The 21122-nt window shown below is 38.4% G+C and overlaps 1 protein-coding gene across 1 annotated transcript in view; it reads right to left on the bottom strand.

Annotated features, from left to right (window-relative positions):
- Window positions 1-897: 897 nt before the first annotated feature.
- LOC135205751 (A disintegrin and metalloproteinase with thrombospondin motifs adt-1-like) overlaps window positions 898-21122 on the bottom strand; it is a 74661-nt gene continuing 54436 nt past the window's right edge. Inside the window, exons 16-18 of the mRNA XM_064236866.1 lie at window positions 6826-6943; window positions 5436-5611; window positions 898-1278 (exon numbers count right to left, since the gene is read on the bottom strand). Coding sequence (XP_064092936.1) covers window positions 1162-1278; window positions 5436-5611; window positions 6826-6943 — 411 coding nt within the window. The 3' untranslated portion in view covers window positions 898-1161. The remainder of the gene's footprint in view (window positions 1279-5435; window positions 5612-6825; window positions 6944-21122) is intronic.

Below are 21122 nucleotides of genomic sequence, written 5' to 3' on the forward strand. Positions count from 1 at the left end.
GTTACTAGCCATCACTTGCGTCTAATATCTGTTGCAATCGGTGCCATATGATACCCGACGGGTTAAACAATCACCTTTGTTTCGATTTACGCGCCATAGAACGTTGTTAATACTTCATTGAGACAATTATAAACACTTTATTGAGACAAATCCTTAGCACGGACGGACTACGAACGTAAACAAGGACCCTAGTATTCAAAGAACACCAGCAAGTTTAGTTAGGCAACTCCAGCTGGTAGTTGCCAGATGTCAACATAATACCGTGAGTGGGCTTTTATTATTTTTTTTATTGTATTTTATTATTTTAGATAAATAAGATACGTAGAAACCTCGAACGCTGATCAATAATGTAAATTAATTTTCAACGCATTATAGCGTTATTCGATATCGATTTCTTGAAATAGAAACGTTTATTAGTTCCATCATGAAATGGTAGAACTACCTATCACCTCAAAGACAGTTACGACTTAATTCAAATCATGACCCAACAGAAAATATCGGGATTTGTGCATTATATTAAAATACATCATATCTGAATACTCTTTATTACAGCAATATGTGTCAGTGACGTCCATTTCAATGTTAATTATCAGGAAAAATAATCACCACCAAGTAATTAACCGTTTAAAATCAATTTATAGACAGTCTTCTGCAAGGTTGAAAACTAATACGATAATATAAATATATTTCTAAATCTCAAAGTCAAACTAGTTACGGTGCAGACTGATTTCCATCCTACAGATACAGTGACAGCCAATCAGTGTATAATACATAACATTACAGTAAAATGACACATCGCTCTCACGCTCAAAACCAGAACCATTACAATATATATATATAATTATATATATATATCTATATATATATATATATAATATATACGAAAATATACACGACTTTTACCCGGTTATGGTCAACCCACCAGTAAAGTTCAACAAAACATCCATTAAATACAATAAATATCAAATATATAGGGTCAACACCAATACAACAACGATGGCTATAACAGGAAAAATAATAATGAAATAAAAATAATGACAATAATAATAATAATATTAATATTAATAATTGAGGAAATTGCTCATCGCAACGGACGCTTCGCAACGAAGTCCTCCATGAAAATCTGTCTGTGATGTCTGTCTTTCTATGTCGCTTTCCAGCTCAGGAGTACAGGTCGTCCACGTCGATTTCGGGGTAGTCACTGTCCTTGGGCATGGGCATCTGCTTGGGGCGGTGCACCATTGCCCTGCCGTTACGGAGACTCGTCCCTGCCGTTTCCTGTAGGGAGGACGAGCGAGAAGGTGATAACAGGGGCAGACCCACCCGACGGAGATATTGGGGCCTCTATGTACATCTGACTTTATGATGATGATAAATGATGATTATAATGATAATTTTAATGATGATGAAGACAATGGCACAAAGTAACTGTTACGATGAAGATAGGCCGACTTAAACAGAAAATATTATATGAAAAATTCAGATATGGAAACATTATCTTCGGGAAGTATAATGATGATATAATTATTGAAATTAGGTATGATGATACTAATGGATATGATACCTGGTCATGATAATGACGATAATGAGTTAGGGGTAATGACCATGACAATGAAATATCACCTGCTGAAAATGAAAAGACGAGAGAGAGAGAGAGAGAGAGAGAGAGAGAGAGAGAGAGAGAGAGAGAGCTACTCCATTCCCCCAACTCCCATGCTCAGGAATTATCTTCAAGGCTCAGGAATTACCTTCAAAGCTCAGGAATTATCTTCAAGGCTCAGGAATTACCTTTAAAGCTTAGGAATTATCTTCAAGGCTCAGGAATTACCTTCAAAGCTCAGGAATTATCTTCAAGGCTCAGGAATTACCTCCAAAGCTCAGGAATTATCTTCAAGGCTCAGGAATTACCTCCAAAGCTCAGGAATTATCTTCAAGGCTCAGGAATTATCTTTAAAGCTCAGGAATTATCTTCAAGGTTCAGGAATTACCTCCAAAGATCAGGAATTATCTTCAAGGCTCATGAATTACCTCCAAAGCTCAGGAATTATCTTCAAGGCTCAGGAATTACCTTCAAAGCTCAGGAATTATCTTCAAGGCTCAGGAATTATCTTTAAAGCTCAGGAATTATCTTCAAGGTTCAGGAATTACCTCCAAAGATCAGGAACTATCTTCAAGGCTCATGAATTACCTCCAAAGCTCAGGAATTATCTTCAAGGCTCAGGAATTACCTTCAAAGCTCAGGAATTATCTTCAAGGCTCAGGAATTATCTTTAAAGCTCAGGAATTATCTTCAAGGTTCAGGAATTACCTCCAAAGATCAGGAATTATCTTCAAGGCTCATGAATTACCTCCAAAGCTCAGGAATTATCTTCAAGGCTCAGGAATTAACCTTAGCTCAGGAATTATCTTCAAAGGCTCAGGATTATCTTTAAAAAGCTCAGGAATTACTTCAGGTTCGGAATTACCTCCAAAGGAAATCGAATTATCTCAGGCTTCAATTGGATTACCTTCAGAGCTCAGGAATTATCTTCAAGGCCTGAATTAACCTTCAAAGCTCCAGGAATTACCTTCAAGGACTCAGGAATTACCTTCAAAGATCAGGAATTACCTTTCGAAGGCTCAGAATAATCTTTAAAGCTCAGGAATTATCTCAAGGTCAGGAATTACCCCAAAGTCAGGAATTATCTTCAAGGTATGAATTCAACCTCCAAAGGCTCAGGAATATTCTTCCAAGTCAGGAATACCTTCAAAGCTCAAGGAAATTATCTCAAGGATAGGAATTCTCTTGAAAAGCTCAGGAATTATCTTCACGTCAGGAATTCCTCAAAGATCAGGAATATCTTCAAGGCTCATGTAATTACCTCCAAGCTCAGGAATTATCTTCAAGGCTAGGATTACCTTCAAAAGTCAGAATCATCTTCAAGGCTCAGGGAATTATCTGAAAGCTCAGGAATTATCTTCAAGGTTCAGGGGAATTACTCCAAAGGATCAGGAATTATCTTCAAGGCTCAGGAATTATCTAAGCTCAGGAATTATCTCAAGGTTTCCCAGGATGACGCAAAGAATCAGGAATTATCTTCAAGGTCTATGAATTACCTCAAAGCTTAGGAATTACTTTCAAGCTCAGAATTACCTTCAAAGCTCAGGAAATTATCTTCAAGGCCAGGAATTCCTTAAAGCTCAGGAATTATTTCAAGGTTCAGGGAATTACTCCAAAGATCAGGAATTATCTTTCAAGGCTCATGAATTAATCCAAAGCTCAGGAATTATCTTCAAGCGCGCAGGAATTACCTTCAAAGATAAGGAATTACTCAAGGTCATGGAATTACCTTCCAAAGGCTCAGGAATTATCGGCAAGGCTTCAGGAATTCCTTTCAAAGCTCAGGAATTATCTTCAAGGCTTCAGGAATTACTCCTTTAAAGATCAGGAATTATCTTCAAGGGTTCAAGGAATTACCCCAAAGATCAGGAATTATCCTTCCAAAGGCTCATGAATTATATTCAAAGGCTCCCAGGAATTATCTTCCAAGTTCAAGGAATACCTCAACAGATCAGAAAATTATCTTCAAGGCTCATGGAATTACCTCCTTTAAAGCTCAGAATTATCTTCAAGGTTCAGGAATTACCTTCAAAGCCTAGGAATTATCTTCAGGCTCAGGGAATTCTCCTTTAAAAGCTCAGGAAAAGGTTCTTCAGGGTTCGGGAAATTACCTCCAAAGATTCAGGAATTATCTTCAAGGCTACATGGAATACCTTACAAAGCTCCAGGAATTATCTTTCAAGGCTTTTCAAGGATCCTTCAAAGACAGAATTATCTTTCAAAGTCGGAATTTCTTAATCTCAGGAATTATCTTCCAAGGTTCAGGCAAATTACCTTCCAAAGATCCCAAAGGGGAATTATCTTCAAGGCCAATTGAATACCTTCAAAGCTCAGGGAATATCTTCAAGGACAATGAATTACCTTTCAAAGCCAAAGAATTATCTTCAAGGCCAGGGATTTCTTTAAGCTCAGGAATTATTCTTAAGGTTCAGGAATTACCTTCCAAAGATCAGAATTAATCTTCAAGGTCATGAATTAATCAAAGCTAAGGAATTATCTTCCAAGGTCCCAAGGAATTACCTTTTCAAGGCTCAGGGAATTATCTCAAGGCTTCAGGAAATTAATCTTTAAAGCTCAGGAATTATCCTTCAAAGGCTTCAGGAATACCTTCAAAGGGATCGGAATATTCCCCCCCCCCCCCAAGGCTCAATTGAATTACCTTCAAAGCTCAGGAATTATTTTCAAGGCTCAGGAATTACCTCAAAGCTCAGTAATTACCTCCAAAGCTCAGGATCTAATTACCCTCCAAGCTTCAGGAAATCATCTCAAAGCTCAGGAATTACCTCACAAGCTCAGGAATACCTTAAACAGGTTTTAGGCTCTAAATTACCTCAAAGTCAGGAATATCTTCAAGGCTCATTTAATACTCAAGCTTCAGAATCAATCTCAAAGCTCAGGAATTATCTTCAAGGCTCAGTAATTACCTTCAAGGATTAGGAATTACCTTCAAATCTCAAGAATTATCTTTAAAGCTCAGGAATTATCTTTATAAAAGTATATATATGCGCATATATAACTGAATCACGAAAATATAGAATGTGATGAATATATAAATAACGAAAAATGCCACAAAGAGGGGGAAACAATGGAGTGGTGCTGGGCCTTTCGACTTACAGTCCTCTAAGTAAAGGACATAAAATCGAAAGGCCTATATAGCAGCACCACTCCGCTATTTCTCCTTCCTTCGTGGCATCTGTCTTTATTCATTTATATACTAATATATGAATAACTTGGTCGCGAAGTATATAAAACGTGATGCTAAGTATAAAGTTTTTTTCTCCGTGGCAAAAACCTTTATTTATACTAATATATACATATATATATGTGTGTGTGTTCATGGATAATTCCCAAAATGCGGAATGACTTGCTCTCCCTTTCTAGAGGGGGCATAATGAGCGAAACGCAAGAAGGCCAGATTAGGTGTTGCCTGATGAGCAGGGTAACGAATTGGTCGGGAAAGATGCAAATATGCGGAGGGTTATTCCCTCTGGCTTTTCAGATCTGGAAAGTAGGGAGAGAGAGAAAAAGAAACGTAAAAGACACGGGACGAAATCTGACCTATAAAATGCAATGATGAGTTTAGCATATATATATATATATATATATATATATATATATATACGTATATGTGGGTGTGTGTGTAATATACGTACATATGTGCGTATGTATATATAGGGTGTCCATAAAGTCCCAGTACCATTACAAGTATTTATTGCTCAGAATGGTACTGGGACTTTATGGACACCCTGTTCACACATTCATTGCTTGACTTATTTCATACATTCATTCAGTCTGTCAACAAAAGCCAACTCTTGGGACCCAACCCCAAACTCACCCTGGGTACACATTCGCGATTGAAGCACACGTAATCGCCGCTGTTGCAAGGCGTGCCATCGGGCAGATGGGTGGGCACTTGGGGCATGTTCTTGAATTCGAACCTCGGCGTCCAAAAGCTGGTCGAGTTGGTCTTCTGGCAATAGAGAGCACAAGCTTGCCATGCCATATCTGGACCTGGAAATTCGGGCAGGTTGCGTTATACGTTCAGTTTCATTTTTTTCTGTAGGCTGTTCCCGCTTACAGTGTGCCTTGAATGGATACACTGTAGAATGAATCTTCTTAGTTCCCCCCTGCATTGGGTTTTGTCTTTCACTTTTCATTCGAAGTTAGCTGTTCAACTTCTTGAACTTTACTTTGATCTCTGTTCAGTGCAAGAACAGAGCCTTCACGTGACCCTATGTTAATCTTAGCAATGTGACTCTGGTTTCCTTCAATTAATTAATTAATTAATAATAATAATAATAATAATAATAATAATAATAATAATAATAATAATAATAATAATAATAATAATAATAATAATAATAATAAATGGGAAAACAAGCAACTTAAAGAGACAGACAGTTACACCCTTTTTCCCAGCTCCTTGTCTCAAAAATGACGTAAGTCGTGCCTCTTTCTCGTCTCATAGCCATTAGCCACTTACTTTCCCATATGAGGGTTTGTTACGTCAAAAGAATTGCTCAGATCATCTTAATAATAATTTCTATCATTATTCTCATGCATCGTATTAAAAAAGAAGTTTATTTTGTACCAGTCTGGTCTTGTCAGCATGAAAAAAAAAAATATATTGCAGACATAGAGTGATTTTTGAGATAAGCCTTTGATGTCTAACCACCTCGGTGATGACCAGACGTGACTTTGCTGATTTCCATGAAGTGGAATTAAATATATAGAAGTTTTAGTTTACATTATCAAATCCAACTTCATTATTACAACATCAGCAATAATAATAATAATAATAATAATAATAATAATAATAATAATAATATAATAATAATAATAATAATAATAATAATAATAATTAATAATAGGAAAATTCCCAATATGAATATTGGCCAGTTACTAAGAAACATCGCTGAGCCTGAGAAGCGAATTGTAAGGATAATAGAAAAAAAACTATATAAAATCAACTCGCTTAATTCTGCCATTCATTTTAACAGCATTTGCCTAAAAGAGGGTCTTCTACCAAAATAATTAATAATAATAATAATAATAATAATAATAATAATAATAATAATAATAATAATAATAATAATAATAATAATAATAGTCTGGAAATTAAGATTTGCTCTCGTTGTCTAAGGGCGTAGCGGAACAATAATAATAAAGGATATGAAATTTCTGACACGGAGAGACAACAATCATCAGAGAACGATAACTCTCACCCGAGCTGTACGACATCTGCCTTCCCTCTGCCTCGATGTCATCCTTCAACTTGGCCACTTCCCCGCAGAGGGAGCTGGCCACCTCCGTCACGGTTTTCCTTGGAGCTGATTCACAAACCTGCAATGAAAAGGTCGTATGAATATATTAGGACAAGCAACACTTCCTTCCAGCACTGTTTTGTTTGTTTGTTTGTACGGTGTTTTTACGTTGCATGGAACCAATGGTTATTCATCAACGGTACCAACGGCTTTACGTGACTTCCGAACCACGTCGAGAGTGAACTTCTATCACCAGAAATAGACATCTCTCACTCCTCAATGGAATGGCCGAGAATCGAACCCTCGACCACCGAGGTGGGACGCCAACACCATACCAACCACGCCACTGAAGCGCTTCTTTCCAGCACTGGATATCGATTACATAACCCTGGATCAATGTCACTCAACAGTACACCGGCTAAAGTAGCAAGAATCAGAATACAGAAATACAAACTGATAAACAAAAACTCTTCATTGGTAAGACAAGTTAAAAATGGCTGGAGAATATGATCTGCAAGGGTAGCAACAACATTCAAGCTCAACTGGACAGTAGGCCGAATGGGTGACACCCATCCAAAGGACGTGCCCCTGTTCAACAAGGATATTCCCCTTAGGAGGGGTAGTGCCGTCAGTGGACCTCATGCGGTGCACTGTAGGCATTACTTAAGGTTCTTTGCAAGCGTGCCTTCGGCCTCCAGCTGCAACCACTTTCGTTCCTTTTACTTTACCTCCTTTCATATTCTCTCTCTTCATCTTACTTTCCATCCTCTCCTAACACTTCATTCATTGTGCAACTGCTTTGAGGTTTTCCTCCTGTTACACCTTTCAAACCTATTACTGTTAATTTAAATTTCAGCGCTGAATGACCTCATAGGTCCCAGTGCTTGGCCTTTGGCCAAAATTCTATATTCAACTCAACTCAACTCAACAAGGATATTTTTTTTGGAAAGCAAATATTGGTAAGATTCATCATACATTTCGACTTATTTTAACTGTTATATTTCTGATGTATTGCATCTTATATCAATGATAATCCCTACCTTTGTAGTATATGCTAAGTTCTGACTACTATAAAATAAACCATGTGATACAGCATTTGGGTTGGGGATACAAGAACTGTATGATATCCATACTATACTCTGTTTTTTTCCATCTGTCCATCCGCCTATGGTGTTTGCGCATGGCAACACTGCGTCCCGGGCTTTATATAATATCCTATTTCGAATATTAACGGTGTAATTCGCATACAGTAAATTATTAAAACACTTTCCAGTTGCAAATGTACACCCAGATGGAAAAAAAAACAGAGTATAGTCATTTTTATTTAACAACACAGATCCCTCTCCTGAAATAACACAAGCCTTTCATTGTAAATCTGCCTGATATTCGGAAACCCTTCACTAGAATACTAAGCTAATGCTTAGGATTCTGGAAGGATGTCACAGTGAGGCCCAAAGCATCCTACTAACTGTGGCAGGAGGAACTGTCACTGTGTCGAGTTCAGAACTTATCTGAAACGAGACTGTGAAAATCATTTTGAATTTTTCAGGTAGATGGGAGGAGGAGGATGGGGAGGAGGAGGAGGAGGAGGAGGAGGAGGAGGAGGAGGAGAAGGAGAAGGAGAAGGAGGCGGAAGGAGGAGGAGGAGACGGATGGAAGGAAGGACGGAGGAGGAGGAGGAGGAGAAGGAGGAGGAGGAGGAGGATGAGGAGGAATGATAATACAAGGATTCAAGTAAAACCTCAAGACAGCAAAAGCAAGTCTATCGAAAATGTCGAAATGCAAACGCCTGAATGACACAACTTCCCATTACGGTTCAATAAAAACCAGGTCGCTTGCCAATGTCAGTCACACTCGAACAATTTCTTTGTCCCCTTCCCAGCCTCGCATCAGCGCCCCTGACATTTCAGAGATGAAAGTTCATGAGAGCAAATATTCCTATAAATATCCCGAGAGACTTGTTTGTGCTCTTACTTTGACACAAGGGCATCAGCGCTGTACGGTGCTACCATAAAGAAAATCACACACAGAAGGCTACAAATAGTTCATAATTATACTTCATCTCATTAACCTACATCACCGAACGAAGGTTCACGAATTGAATTGAATATAGACTTTAGGCCAGAGGCCACGCACTGGGACCTGTGAGGTCATTCAGAGCTGAAACGGAAATTGACAGTAATAGGTTTGAAAGGTGTAAGAGAAGGAAAACCTCAAAGCAGATGCACTGTGAATCAATTGTTAGGAGAGGGTGGAAAGTAAGATGGTAGAAGGAGAATATGAAAGGAGGTATAGTAAAAGGAACGAAAGGGGTTGCAGCTATGGGCACGCTTGCAAAGAACCTTTAGTAATACCTACAGCGCATCGCATGAGGTCCACTGACGGCACCAACTTCCCTTACGGGGCCAAAAAAGGTCGCACATTTAACAGTGTCTGTTAGTCTCAGCGCCCGCAACATATTTCAGAAAGGTCATCGATGAACCCGAGTGACATTTGTTTGGGGGAGGGGGGCGTGCTACGGGACCACGGAGGAGGTAATTAGAATTCGGGACTGGTCCAATTTGCATAGATGCTAGCACTCAGCCAATGAACCTTCCCCCTCTCCCCGAAGATTGTTTGTTTTTTAAATGATGTTTGTTAGTTTGTATGGTGTTTTAACGTCGCATGGAACCAGTGGTTATTCAGCAACGGGACCAACGGCTTTAACGTGACTTCCGAACCACGTCGAGAGTGATGAACTTCTATCACCAGGAATACACATCTCTCACACCTCAGTGGAATGGCCGAGAATCGAACTCGCGGTCACCGAGGTGGCAGGCCAAGACCATACCGATCACGCCACTGAGGCGCTTTTTGAACTGATGGAAATCTGTGCTCAAGGGGTTCAAACTAGTTTGATTTCATCTGTTTTTATTTATTTTTTTTAACAGACTTTGGCCTCTTTGGATCAAACGCATCAGGAAAGTACATAACTGTTTTGTCTGTAGACTTAATAGATTGGAATACAGAATTCAGGACAAATACCAAGCGCTGGGACCGACGAGGTCATTCGGCGCTGAAATGGAAATACCAAAGAGAGAATGGATAATGCAAAATAGAACAAATATTTTCTTGAAATTGCTGAAGAACGAATGAATGATGCAAACTAGAGTAAAATATTTGAATACTGCAAAATAGAAATTAAAAAATATTTGATTAAGACAGCACTGAAGAAATAATGAATAATGCAAAATGAATAAAAAAAATAATTGCTGAAAAAAAATACTGAAGAAAGAATGAATAAACTCGCGGGAATAAACAGCGAGAGTAATAATGAATAAGAGGAGACAACATTTGGGAAGTACAAGGAAGGGGGAAATATAACAAAATTAGGAACAATCGATAATTAGGGAATAAAGATCTAATAAGAAAGTGAAGCGCTGGGGCCCAAACAAGGCGTGATCCGATCTCCAGCTTACTCAGGGCGCATGCTAAAATCTATGGTCAAATTGAGCGTTGTTTCACTAACGAAAATTAAATGTAAAAAAATTAATATTTTTAACTTTCCTACCCCCAACAATAACAACAACAACAACAAATAGTTTGGAGGCTTACTCCCAGAGTAAGCAAAGATGTAAAAATATAAATTTTCTTAACTTTCCTACCCCCAACAATAATAACAACAACAACTACAAATGGTTTGTAGGCTTACTCCCAAAGTAAGCAAAAATATAAAAAAAAATAAATAAATAAAAACGAGAGACGACGATATCAAAGAACGCCTTCATTCGGCATCGTATAGCTTGTCCGAAAGCAAGAGGCGGTTCCAGCCGTGGCCGTGGCCAGGTCTAAATTTAATTTCTCCAGCACCGCGGACAGAAATCATTTCATAACATCATTTCCAGGCGGGAGGCTGGAAATCATATTATTTCATGAGGTACATAATTGAATTTCAACCTCTCTCTCTCTCTCCGCGTCGCTGCTGCTCCTGCTGCTGCCGCCGCCGACGCCTTTGTGTTTGGACATCGGCGTCTGATCTGAACTTTTTCTTCCAGTGAGAAAGAGAGAGAGAGAGTTTAAAAAAGTACTTTCCTGTACACAAAGATAATCCACGTGAGAGAGAGAGAGAGAGAGTTAAAAAAAATACTTTCCTATGCACAAAGAAAACCGACGAGAAACATGAATGACCTTCCGACGAGAGAGAGAGACAGAAAGACAGAGATGGGGGAGGGGAGGTGGTTGGAACCAGTCAGGTTACGAGAGGCAAGTTAAGTCACACATAATAATTCATAACTCGTAGATTAACGGGGCCATATATTCGCTTCAACTCGTGTGAGAGAGAGAGAGAGAGAGAGAGAATGTGAGTAAATTTGCCGAAGCTAATACCGGAGGAAGAATAAGACGTTTTCTCTTCATTTCCCATTCTCTCCAGTTATCATCTCTTGCCGGCAAACTGTCTCAGCCATGAACATCATCAGGGCTCCACTAGTCCTATACATGCAGCCTGCAATGCCATATAAAGGCCAGTGCAGTCATCTCCCTCTCGCTTGGTGATGGTTCTGATTTGCTTCTGCTGAATTATTACTATATTAATCAAAAGATAAACCCTATTCCTATGGAACACACTCACAACAGCGACCACTGACTAGAAATTCAAGCTTCTAAAAAATATGACGTTCGTTAGGAAGAAGTAAGACGAGGTAAAGAGAAATTTCACCAACTAATAAAGAAAAAATACATAATCAAATGAATACATAGATATAAATGTATTAGGGTAGTCATAGAGCGCATCTTCGCTTGAATCTCTGGAGTTAAAATTCCACGACACCTTCTGGGAGGCTGTTGCACACTCCAGCGGGGTGAGGACTAAATGTTCAATTTAGAAATTCGTAATGTTCATGCTGAGAAATTCGACAGCGAAGCGCTTTTACTGCATACTGGTGCTGCTGTTCAAAATCTGGTTGCTATCGGCAGGAATAGGAGATCAGGATTCAGGAATCTATTGAGAACGTGAAAGATCTCTGTCGCGAAAGAACAGTGTGTGTTTGTGTGTGTGTAGGCTGCAGTCGTAGTACCATGCTCACCACCCCAGTAATGACAAGCTTGCTTAGCTGCATATACCAGCCCTTAGCCTCAGTAATGACAAACTGCCTAGACCCGTCCTCAGTAATGACAAGCTGCATATACCAATCCTCAGTGTTAGTTGCTTGTCAAGATCTCTGCTACGAGAGAACAGTGTGTGTGTAGTAGTACCATGCTCATCACTTCAGTAACGACAAGCTGCATAGACTAATTCTCAGTGTTGGTTGCTCGTTGGTACATGGCCACATCGTTATGATGGGCTCTATGGATTTTTTTTTTTTAGTTTTTTTATTTTCGATCTTGAATTCTTGACTGGTCTGGCTTTCTTACCGGATTTGACTGCAGAACTAGCGTGGCTCCGATGATATCCACGAGTTGATGACTGTGACAGTTTTTGGTGTATTGTGATATTAAAAGGAATAATAAAATAACAATTTCAGTCTTTCTATGTATGTTTTCTATGAGAAAACATACAGGAAACTTCAAGAATGATGTATTAAAATAATGAAAGTAATATATGCAACTAATACATAGCACATAGTATGAACTGTTTACAAGAACTGTGCGCAAACAATATATATATATATATATATATATATATATATATAATATATATATATATATATATATATATATATATGGATATATATATGGTATAAACTTGGAGTCCCTCCAAATGCAAATGAAATGAAACAGATCTCATACAAGTTCCATTTCATGATAAATCACAGAGCAATAACCATTTCCCGTTTTAATCCTCTCAGATTGGGTACATATTTTTTTTTTTTTTTTCAATTCGAATATACGTACATTTTCCACTTCGACTCAAATGAAAACTGCTCTTAATCTTATTTTATGTAAATGACGGTGAAATTAGCATAGCATGAACATTACGAATTTCTAAATTGAACGTTTAATAACTCCCTCCTTTCCGAGCTGAAGCGATAGGTTGCTTTGTATCAAGCCAGTCTCATGTAAGCTTGGGTCCAGGCAGTAGTACTATACTCTGTTTTTTTTTCCATCTGTCCACCCGCCAGTGGTGTTTGCTTATGGTAACGCTGCGTCCCGGGCTTTCGATAGTTACGCTTTGTGTAAGTTTTAGGTAAATAAATGGATATCTTGGTGTACATTTGCAACTGAAAAGTGTTTTAATAATTTACTGTATGCGAATTACACCGTTAATATTCGAAATAGGATATTATTATAATTGTTGAACATAAGCTGAATGTAACTATCTAAAGCCCGGGATGCAGTGTTACCATACTCAAACAGGCGGGTGGACGAATAAAAAAAAAAAAAACGAGTATAGTACTACGTGCGTGGTGAAGGTGCCAAATGGAATAAGTCCTTTTGTGGACCTCTGGACCCAACCGAAACCGAGGCGACACGTTCAATTTAAACAATTAACTGACAGAGTGGATAACCGCTTATTTGTTATTTCTAAATATATTGCCTCTTTAAGTAAGATTTGCTAAAATATACACCCCTCTTCTATTAAATAAACTTTTAGGTATGCCCTTTGAGGGCAAAAAGGTGAAACTCAGTAATAATAATAATAATAATAATAATAATAATAATAATAATAATAATAATAATAATAACTGGTCACCTCGACATGTGATGATGAGTCTTCGATCATTTTTTTTTTTCTTTCTTTTTGCTCTATCACAGTCCTCCGACTGGGTGGTATTTATAGTGTGGGGTTCCGGGTTGCATCCTGCCTCCTTAAGAGTCCATCACTTTTCTTACTATGTGTGCCGTTTCTAGAATCACACTCCTCTGCATGAGTCCTGGAGCTACTTCAGCGTCTAGTTTTTCCAGATTCCTTTTCAGGGATCTTGGGATCGTGCCTAGTGCTCCTATGATTATGGGTACAATTTCCACTGGCATATCCCATATCCTTCTTATTTCTATTTTCAGGTCTTGATACTTATCCATTTTTTTCCCTTTCTTTCTCTTCAACTCTGGTGTCCCATGGTATTGCGACATCAATGAGTGATACTTTCTTCTTGATTTTGTCAATCAACGTCACGTCTGGTCTATTTGCACGTATCACCCTATCTGTTCTGATACCATAGTCCCAGAGGATCTTTGTCTGATCGTTTTCTATCACTCCTTCAGGTTGGTGTTCGTACCACTTATTACTGCAAGGTAGCTGGTGTTTCTTGCACAGGCTCCAGTGGAGGGCTTTTGCCACTGAATCATGCCTCTTTTTGTACTGGTTCTGTGCAAGTGCCGGGCATTCGCTTGCTATGTGGTTTATGGTTTCATTTTTCGTATTGCACTTCCTACATATGGGAGAGATGTTATTTCCATCTATCGTTCTTTGGATATATTTGGTTCTTAGGGCCTGATCTTGTGCCGCTGTTATCATTCCTTCAGTTTCCTTCTTGAGCTCTCCCCTCAGTAGCCATTGCCATGTGTCATCGCTGGCTAGTTCTTTCGTCTGTCTCATGTATTGTCCGTGCATTGGTTAGTTATGCCATTCCTCTGTTCGGCTTGTCTTTCTCCTGTCTCTGTATTTTTCTGGGTCTTCGTCTACTTTTATCAGTTCTTCCCATGCACTCTTGAGCCACTCGTCTTCATTGGTCTTCATATATTGCCCCAGTGCTCTGTTCTCGATGTTGACGCTGTCCTCTATGCTTAGTAGTCCTCTTCCTCCTTCCTTTCGTGTTATGTATAGCCTGTCCGTATTTGCTCTTGGGTGTAGTGCTTTGTGTATTGTCATATGTTTCCTCGTTATCTGGTCTATGCTGCGAAGTTCTGCCTTCGTCCATTCCACTATTCCTACGCTGTATCTGATTACTGGCACTGCCCATGTGTTTATGGCTTTTATCATATTTCCGGCGTTGAGTTTTGACTTGAGTATCGCCTTGAGTCTCTGCATATATTCTTTCCTGATCGTGTCCTTCATCTCTTGGTGCTTTATATCCCCTCCTTCCATTATTCACAGGTATTTGTATCCTGTCTCATCTATGTGTTTGATGTTGCTCCCATCTGTAGCTTTATCCCTTCCAGTTTTTGTTACTTTGCCCTTTTGTATGTTGACTAAGGCACATTTTTCTATTATTATTATTATTATTATTATTATTATTATTATTATTATTATTATTATTATTATTATTATTATTATTCGAAATGAAAAACTCAAAGAAGAAACAAACTTGAAACACTAACCACTTGCAATGCAATCTTTCACCAAGAGGAAGACTATAAAAATAAAAAGGACACGAAAAACGAAGTTGCTGTAAATTTACAATTTTTAGTCTAACGAATGAAAAACGAATGAAAAACACCTCCAATGCTTTTGGAAGGCGTGACGACATGGCGCCTAAAAATAATGCGGTTGGTGATGTTTCTCAAGTGAGTAGCACGCACAGGCCTTCAGGGTGCAGGCGCTGGAGATTTCAAAATGCAAGTTACATGTTGGACTCAGAATATTATAAGATTTAGGTCAACTGCCAAGCGCTGGGACCTGTAAGATCACAGTTGCGTTAGAAACAATTGCTAGGAGGGGCTGGAAAGTAAGATGGAGCAAAGAGAACATGCACGGAGGCACAGTAAAAGGAGTGAAAGGGGTTGCAGCTAGGAGCCGAAGGGACGCTGCAGGAAACGTTAAAGCACTGACGGTGCTAGTACTAGCAGGAAACGTTAAGCGGTTTCCTACAGTGCACCGAGAGAGGAGCACTGACGGTGCTAGTACTAGTGTACTACACCCTCTACAGAAACAGGTTTCATGTTGAAAATCATCTTAAAAGGAGAAAGGATAATTAGGATACCTTCCTGAGATGGTCTGAATGACTGATAAACTTCTCTAGAGAGACAGAACCCACTAAAAGCAAGAAGTCACTGACATCCTGACGAAGAATGGTTCGTATCAGCTTCAACGAACATATCCTGTTTTCCGTAACTCGTTTTCAAAAAGAAGAATGGTTCCGTCAGCTTCCATTTTCTGTAACTGTTTCATCTCCAACTGTATTCCATCGCAGGTGGAACGAACGAAAAATCTGATGCACATTGATACCGTGACTTTTAATAGAAAATATTTCAATTTTTTCATCGGTTGGAGGTCAGCATCCATCCCAGATATCTTTCAGTCCTCGTTGGATCGAGATTTTAACCAAACAGTTTTTTTTTTTTTTCACTACAGAGAACATATCAATTAACTTAGATATCCGCCTAATTAATTCCTATATATTACCAACATATGTCTGTACTTTTTCAGCTTATAACATTCAGATGATTTACAGAAGTCTAGAGCTGGTCTGCAAAGCTGATCAGTCACAGAAATAAGGTTAGATATATATGAATTAGTGAATATTCCCTATATATATATATATATATATATATATATATATATATAAAATAAATTAGTGCATCAGGGAAATAACGTTCCAAACATTATGAAAAAAACGCGTATGAAAATAAACAAATAAATAAAGAGACAGTGCTCCATTTTCTACGTAAAAATTATATATACGCGAAACGAAGAAACGCCCATTACACAACATTCGCGAACATAAAACTCCGCAAATAAACGGGTAAGCAAATACATACGCATCCGAGCCGCTGGCAATAGACGTAAACAGCGCATAAAAAACAAATGACAGCCGAGGCAAGCAATATTGCAAATTTGCAAGTCAGAGAGACAGTGACTTCGATGAAAGGTTTATCCGACATCGACGCATCTGAATTTCAAGTCTTCCACCGGAGCTATAACCAGCAGGCATCCTCTCTGTCAGGTCTTTTGAGTTCTCGAAGGTCAGGCGTTCGAAAATAGCCCTGGTGCCTCTCTATAATGACCTGGGTCAAGAAACATCAATACAATTCTGAGCTAAAGCCGCACTTAACGAGGAATAACGAGGAGTGGCTGTTAAGCGCGCTTAGAGCATCGTCAGCGTTCAAATTACATGACTGGATGCCTCCATAGTTGATGATCAGGCAGGTCGCCGCTTCGAGGGGAAGGCAGTTGCCAGATGCCGCCATTTCAGGAATATTTCACGGATGGCTTTCAGTCGGCGTCTTGGGTTTAAATATCTCCTGTTTTTCTGGTTCTTTTTTTTTTACGCCTAAATAAGCGTGATTATGACGTCAAGGGCATTTTCAGATGTGAGACCTTCTTTTGATTATTTTTATTTAGTTTTTATTTCATTTTATTTAATATTATTATTATTATTTTACAAAAAGCAGTGTTTTTTTTATTTTCTTGTCTCTCCCAACCCACTGATGTATGCTCTTTCTAAAACTGGTGATTGGATCTGGTATGATATTATCTTTCTTATGAAGATGCAATATATATATATATATATATATATATATATATTATATATAGTATAATCTATATATATATACGTATGCTTAAAAAATCACAGTAGATGCACGTGACTTCATAAATAAGCGAATACCACGGGAATGATAGACAGGAATCCAAGCGCTTTCGTCTTATTCAGACATCGTCAAGGAGCTACTAAAGTACAATCGGAGAGGAAGGCCTCAGGTACAAACAAGATCAGGAATACCAGATGGTTAATTATCAAAAGGGTAAAAATTAAAAGGGATAATCCAGGATTATCGGATATCACACGGTCACAAACTTAAACAGATTCTGACCCTAACCGAAATTACAAAGTATCTTTACAGTCCAAAACATGTAAAAACTGAATATATTAATTTTGTTGCTTTGATATTTATCTACAACTTTTTTTCATTATGAAAGCATCAAGTTAAATAAACCAAGACTTAAATTTAGAACATTTCTATTATTTGACTTGATAAAACAAGATTCAATGATATTCCTTTTAACTGTGTCATTACATGGGACTAAGGCTCTTGCTTGACTCCAGTTAATAGGATGGTCTAAATCTCTCATATGTACAAATAATGCATTCGATATTTGCCCAGTTCTCACAGAATATTGATGTTGCTTAAGACGCTGTGAAAGAGATTTGCCAGTCTGTCGTAATAGATTTTATCACACTTTTTTGCAAGGAATTTCATATATGCAGCCTGGAAGATCTTTAGGAGAATTTTTGATTACTAAACTCTTGACATTAATATACTGAAAACAACATTTATGTTAAAAAGCTTTAAAATTCTAGGAATATCTAAAAACCTTTCATCATAAGGTAATTTTAGAATGTTATGCTTACTAAATTCAAGTTTGTCATTAGTTGAATAAAATGTTTTTCTAGCTCTTTTCCATGCCACATCTACAAAAGTCCTTGGGTATTTAAGTTTCAATGCAATATCATAAATAGTTTTAATTTCAGCGTCAATAAACTGCGGGCTACAGACACGTAAAGCCCTTAGGAACATCCCAGAAAAAAACAGAGAATTTAACATTTTGATGGTGATTGGAGTAGTAATGAACAAAAGAGGCATATTAGTTGATTTTCGAAAGACTGAAAAGGTGAAATTTCTATCATTTCTATGGACAGTTACATCAAGAAAATTCAAATTACAATTTCTTTCTTCCTCTACAGTAAATTTTATAGAAGGGACTAAATTATTGAGATTATTAAGGAATTCCTGGAGGTTTTCGTGAACTGGCCAAATACAGAATATATCATCCGCGTATCTAAACCAAATAACTTTTTGGGGCAAAATTCTTGGTAAGAGTTTTGTCTCAAAAAATTCCATGTAAATATTGCTAAGGACAGGAGATAAGGGATTACCCATAACCATGCCAAACTTTTGTACAAAAAATTCCCCATTGAAACAAAAATTTACTATCTTTGATACATAACCTTATGAGACTAATGAGATTTTTCTACACTTAAGGGAATGTCATGACGCTCTAATTCCTCTTCCAAATATTCAAGTAAGTCATCTACAGGCACTTTTGTAAATAAAGAGACAACATCAAAACTAACCATATTAAAATCATAATTCAAATTTAAACTATTCAATTTGTTTATAAAATCAACATTGTTTTTAACATTCGTGTTAGAAATATTTCCTACCAAAGGAGTAAGAATTTTACAAGCCATTTAGATAAATTATACGAAACTGAGCCCACTGAACTAATGATTGGTCTGATAGGGTTATTGATTTTATGTTTCTTGACTAAACCATACATGTAAGGTAGGGAGGCGCATTGCGGTGTAAACTGTTTAATTAAATGGTCCAAGCCCTTCAAAATGGATTTAATTTGTTTATTAAAATGGGAGTTAACTGTCTGTGTAGGGTCAGACCTCAGTTTATATACCTCGCACATGCGTTTGTGTACAGTGTAATATAGAATTTAGGTCAAAAGCCAAGCGCTGGAACCTTTGGGGTCAATTAAGCGCTGAAACTAAAATCCACAGCAAAAGGGTTTGAAAGGCGTAACGGGAGGAAAACCTCAAAGCAGTTGCGCTATGAATCAACTGTTCGGAGAGGGTGGAAGGTAAGATGGGAGAAAGAGAATACGAACAGAGATACTGTAAAAGGAATGAAAAAGGTCGCTGTAAAGGACCTTAAGTATTGAGTAGTGTATAATTGCAGATCAGCATTTACTAAATTTAATCGAGCCTTATGAAACACACAATGCTGTATTTTGAATTCATTTTCCTTTTCGGTATTGCAAGAGTCATATCAACCATTCCCAATCGACTGCGTTGTTTTAGGCGGCCCGTCTCGGGCTCTAAAACTGAAAAACAAAAGAAAAAAATAAAGGAAAAGAAACTATAACCTTCGTGAAAGCTGTACTGTACTGAACTATGTCACCAAATACAGTCATCGAATTCTTTACCTTCAGCTCCGTAACTTCGACGCAGCAGAAGCAACCGGCACGTCGAAGTATATCGTAATACCTCTTCCTCATCCTCCTTCTCCTCCTACTCCTTCTCCTCCCCCTCCTCCTCCTCCTCCTCTTCCTCCTTCTCCTCCGCTGCGCCCAGTCCATCATCTTTAAAGCTTCGTTTTCATCATGCCACTCTACGAAAGGTCACTCCCGTAACGACTTCTGCTGCGCCCTCCTCCTGCTCCTCCTGCTGCTAGCTACTCCTTCTGCTTCACCTCCTGCTGCTACTAGCTACTCCTCCTTCTCCTCCTACTGCTGCTACTAGCTACTCCTCCTCCTCCTGCTACTAGCTGCTCCTCCTGCTACTAGCTACTCCTCCTGCTACTAGCTACTTCTCCTGCTACTAGCTACTCCTCCTGCTACTAGCTACTTCTCCTGCTACTAGCTACTCACCCTGCTACTGGCTACCTCTGCTACTAGCTACTCCTCCTGCTACAAGCTACTTCTCCTGCTACTTGCTACTTCTCTTGCTACTAGCTACTTCTCCTGCTACTAGCTGCCCTCCTGCTACTAGCTACTCCTCCTGCTGGACCTTCTCCTTCTGCTGCGCCTTCTGCTGCTGCTCTTCCTTCTCCACCTGGTGTTACTGAGGCGTTCTCTGTCTCAGAGGTCAGAGGTCAGAGTGCCACGCTGGTGAAGGTTCCATAATAAAGAGAGGTCAGGGATCGCCGTGGGAAGTGCCAGGGGTCATGATGAAAGGCCGGAATGGAATCGCCCTTTTCTCTCTCTCTCTCTCTCTCTCTCTCTCTCTCTCTCTCTCTCTATATATATATATATATATATATATTATATATATATATATATATATATATATATATATATATATATATATGTTTCATTTTTCTCATATGTTTTTATTCGTCTAAAGAAAGATGAGGCAGAAATACATAGACTTCAGTTTTTTCAATAACTCCTAAAGGGATGAAGTTGCTAGCCTTACGTCCTGTGATTTGACCCCAGCTGACAATGGTATCCCCGCTTACAGATGGGTATAAACTCGCGACCAAAAGCGGGGGCATCGAACCATACCCAAGAAAAAGCGAATAAAGAGCCGCACTTGACAGCGGAATGGGCTACCTTCTTACCGGTAATCTGGGAAAACGGAAGACGGGAATGAATTCCAAAGCGAAGAGTAAAAGACCCGTAAGGATAAATGCGTGAAGAGGTCGCCTGACGGGTGTCACGATGACTCTCAAGGGAAAAACGTGTTATCTTTGAGGTTATATGCTGCAGATCATTCATATATTTTAAATAAATAAATCTTTCATCTGCTGCAGATCATTCATATATTTTAAGTCAATAAATCTTTCTTTAACGAAAAATTTCATTCCTAATTACGAGGCAATTAATAATAATAATAATAATAATATTAATAATAATAATAATAATGATAATACATTTATTAAAAAAATAC

The sequence above is a fragment of the Macrobrachium nipponense genome, chromosome 24, assembly GCF_015104395.2.
Source record: "Macrobrachium nipponense isolate FS-2020 chromosome 24, ASM1510439v2, whole genome shotgun sequence".
Classification (NCBI taxonomy): Eukaryota; Metazoa; Arthropoda; class Malacostraca; order Decapoda; family Palaemonidae; genus Macrobrachium; species Macrobrachium nipponense.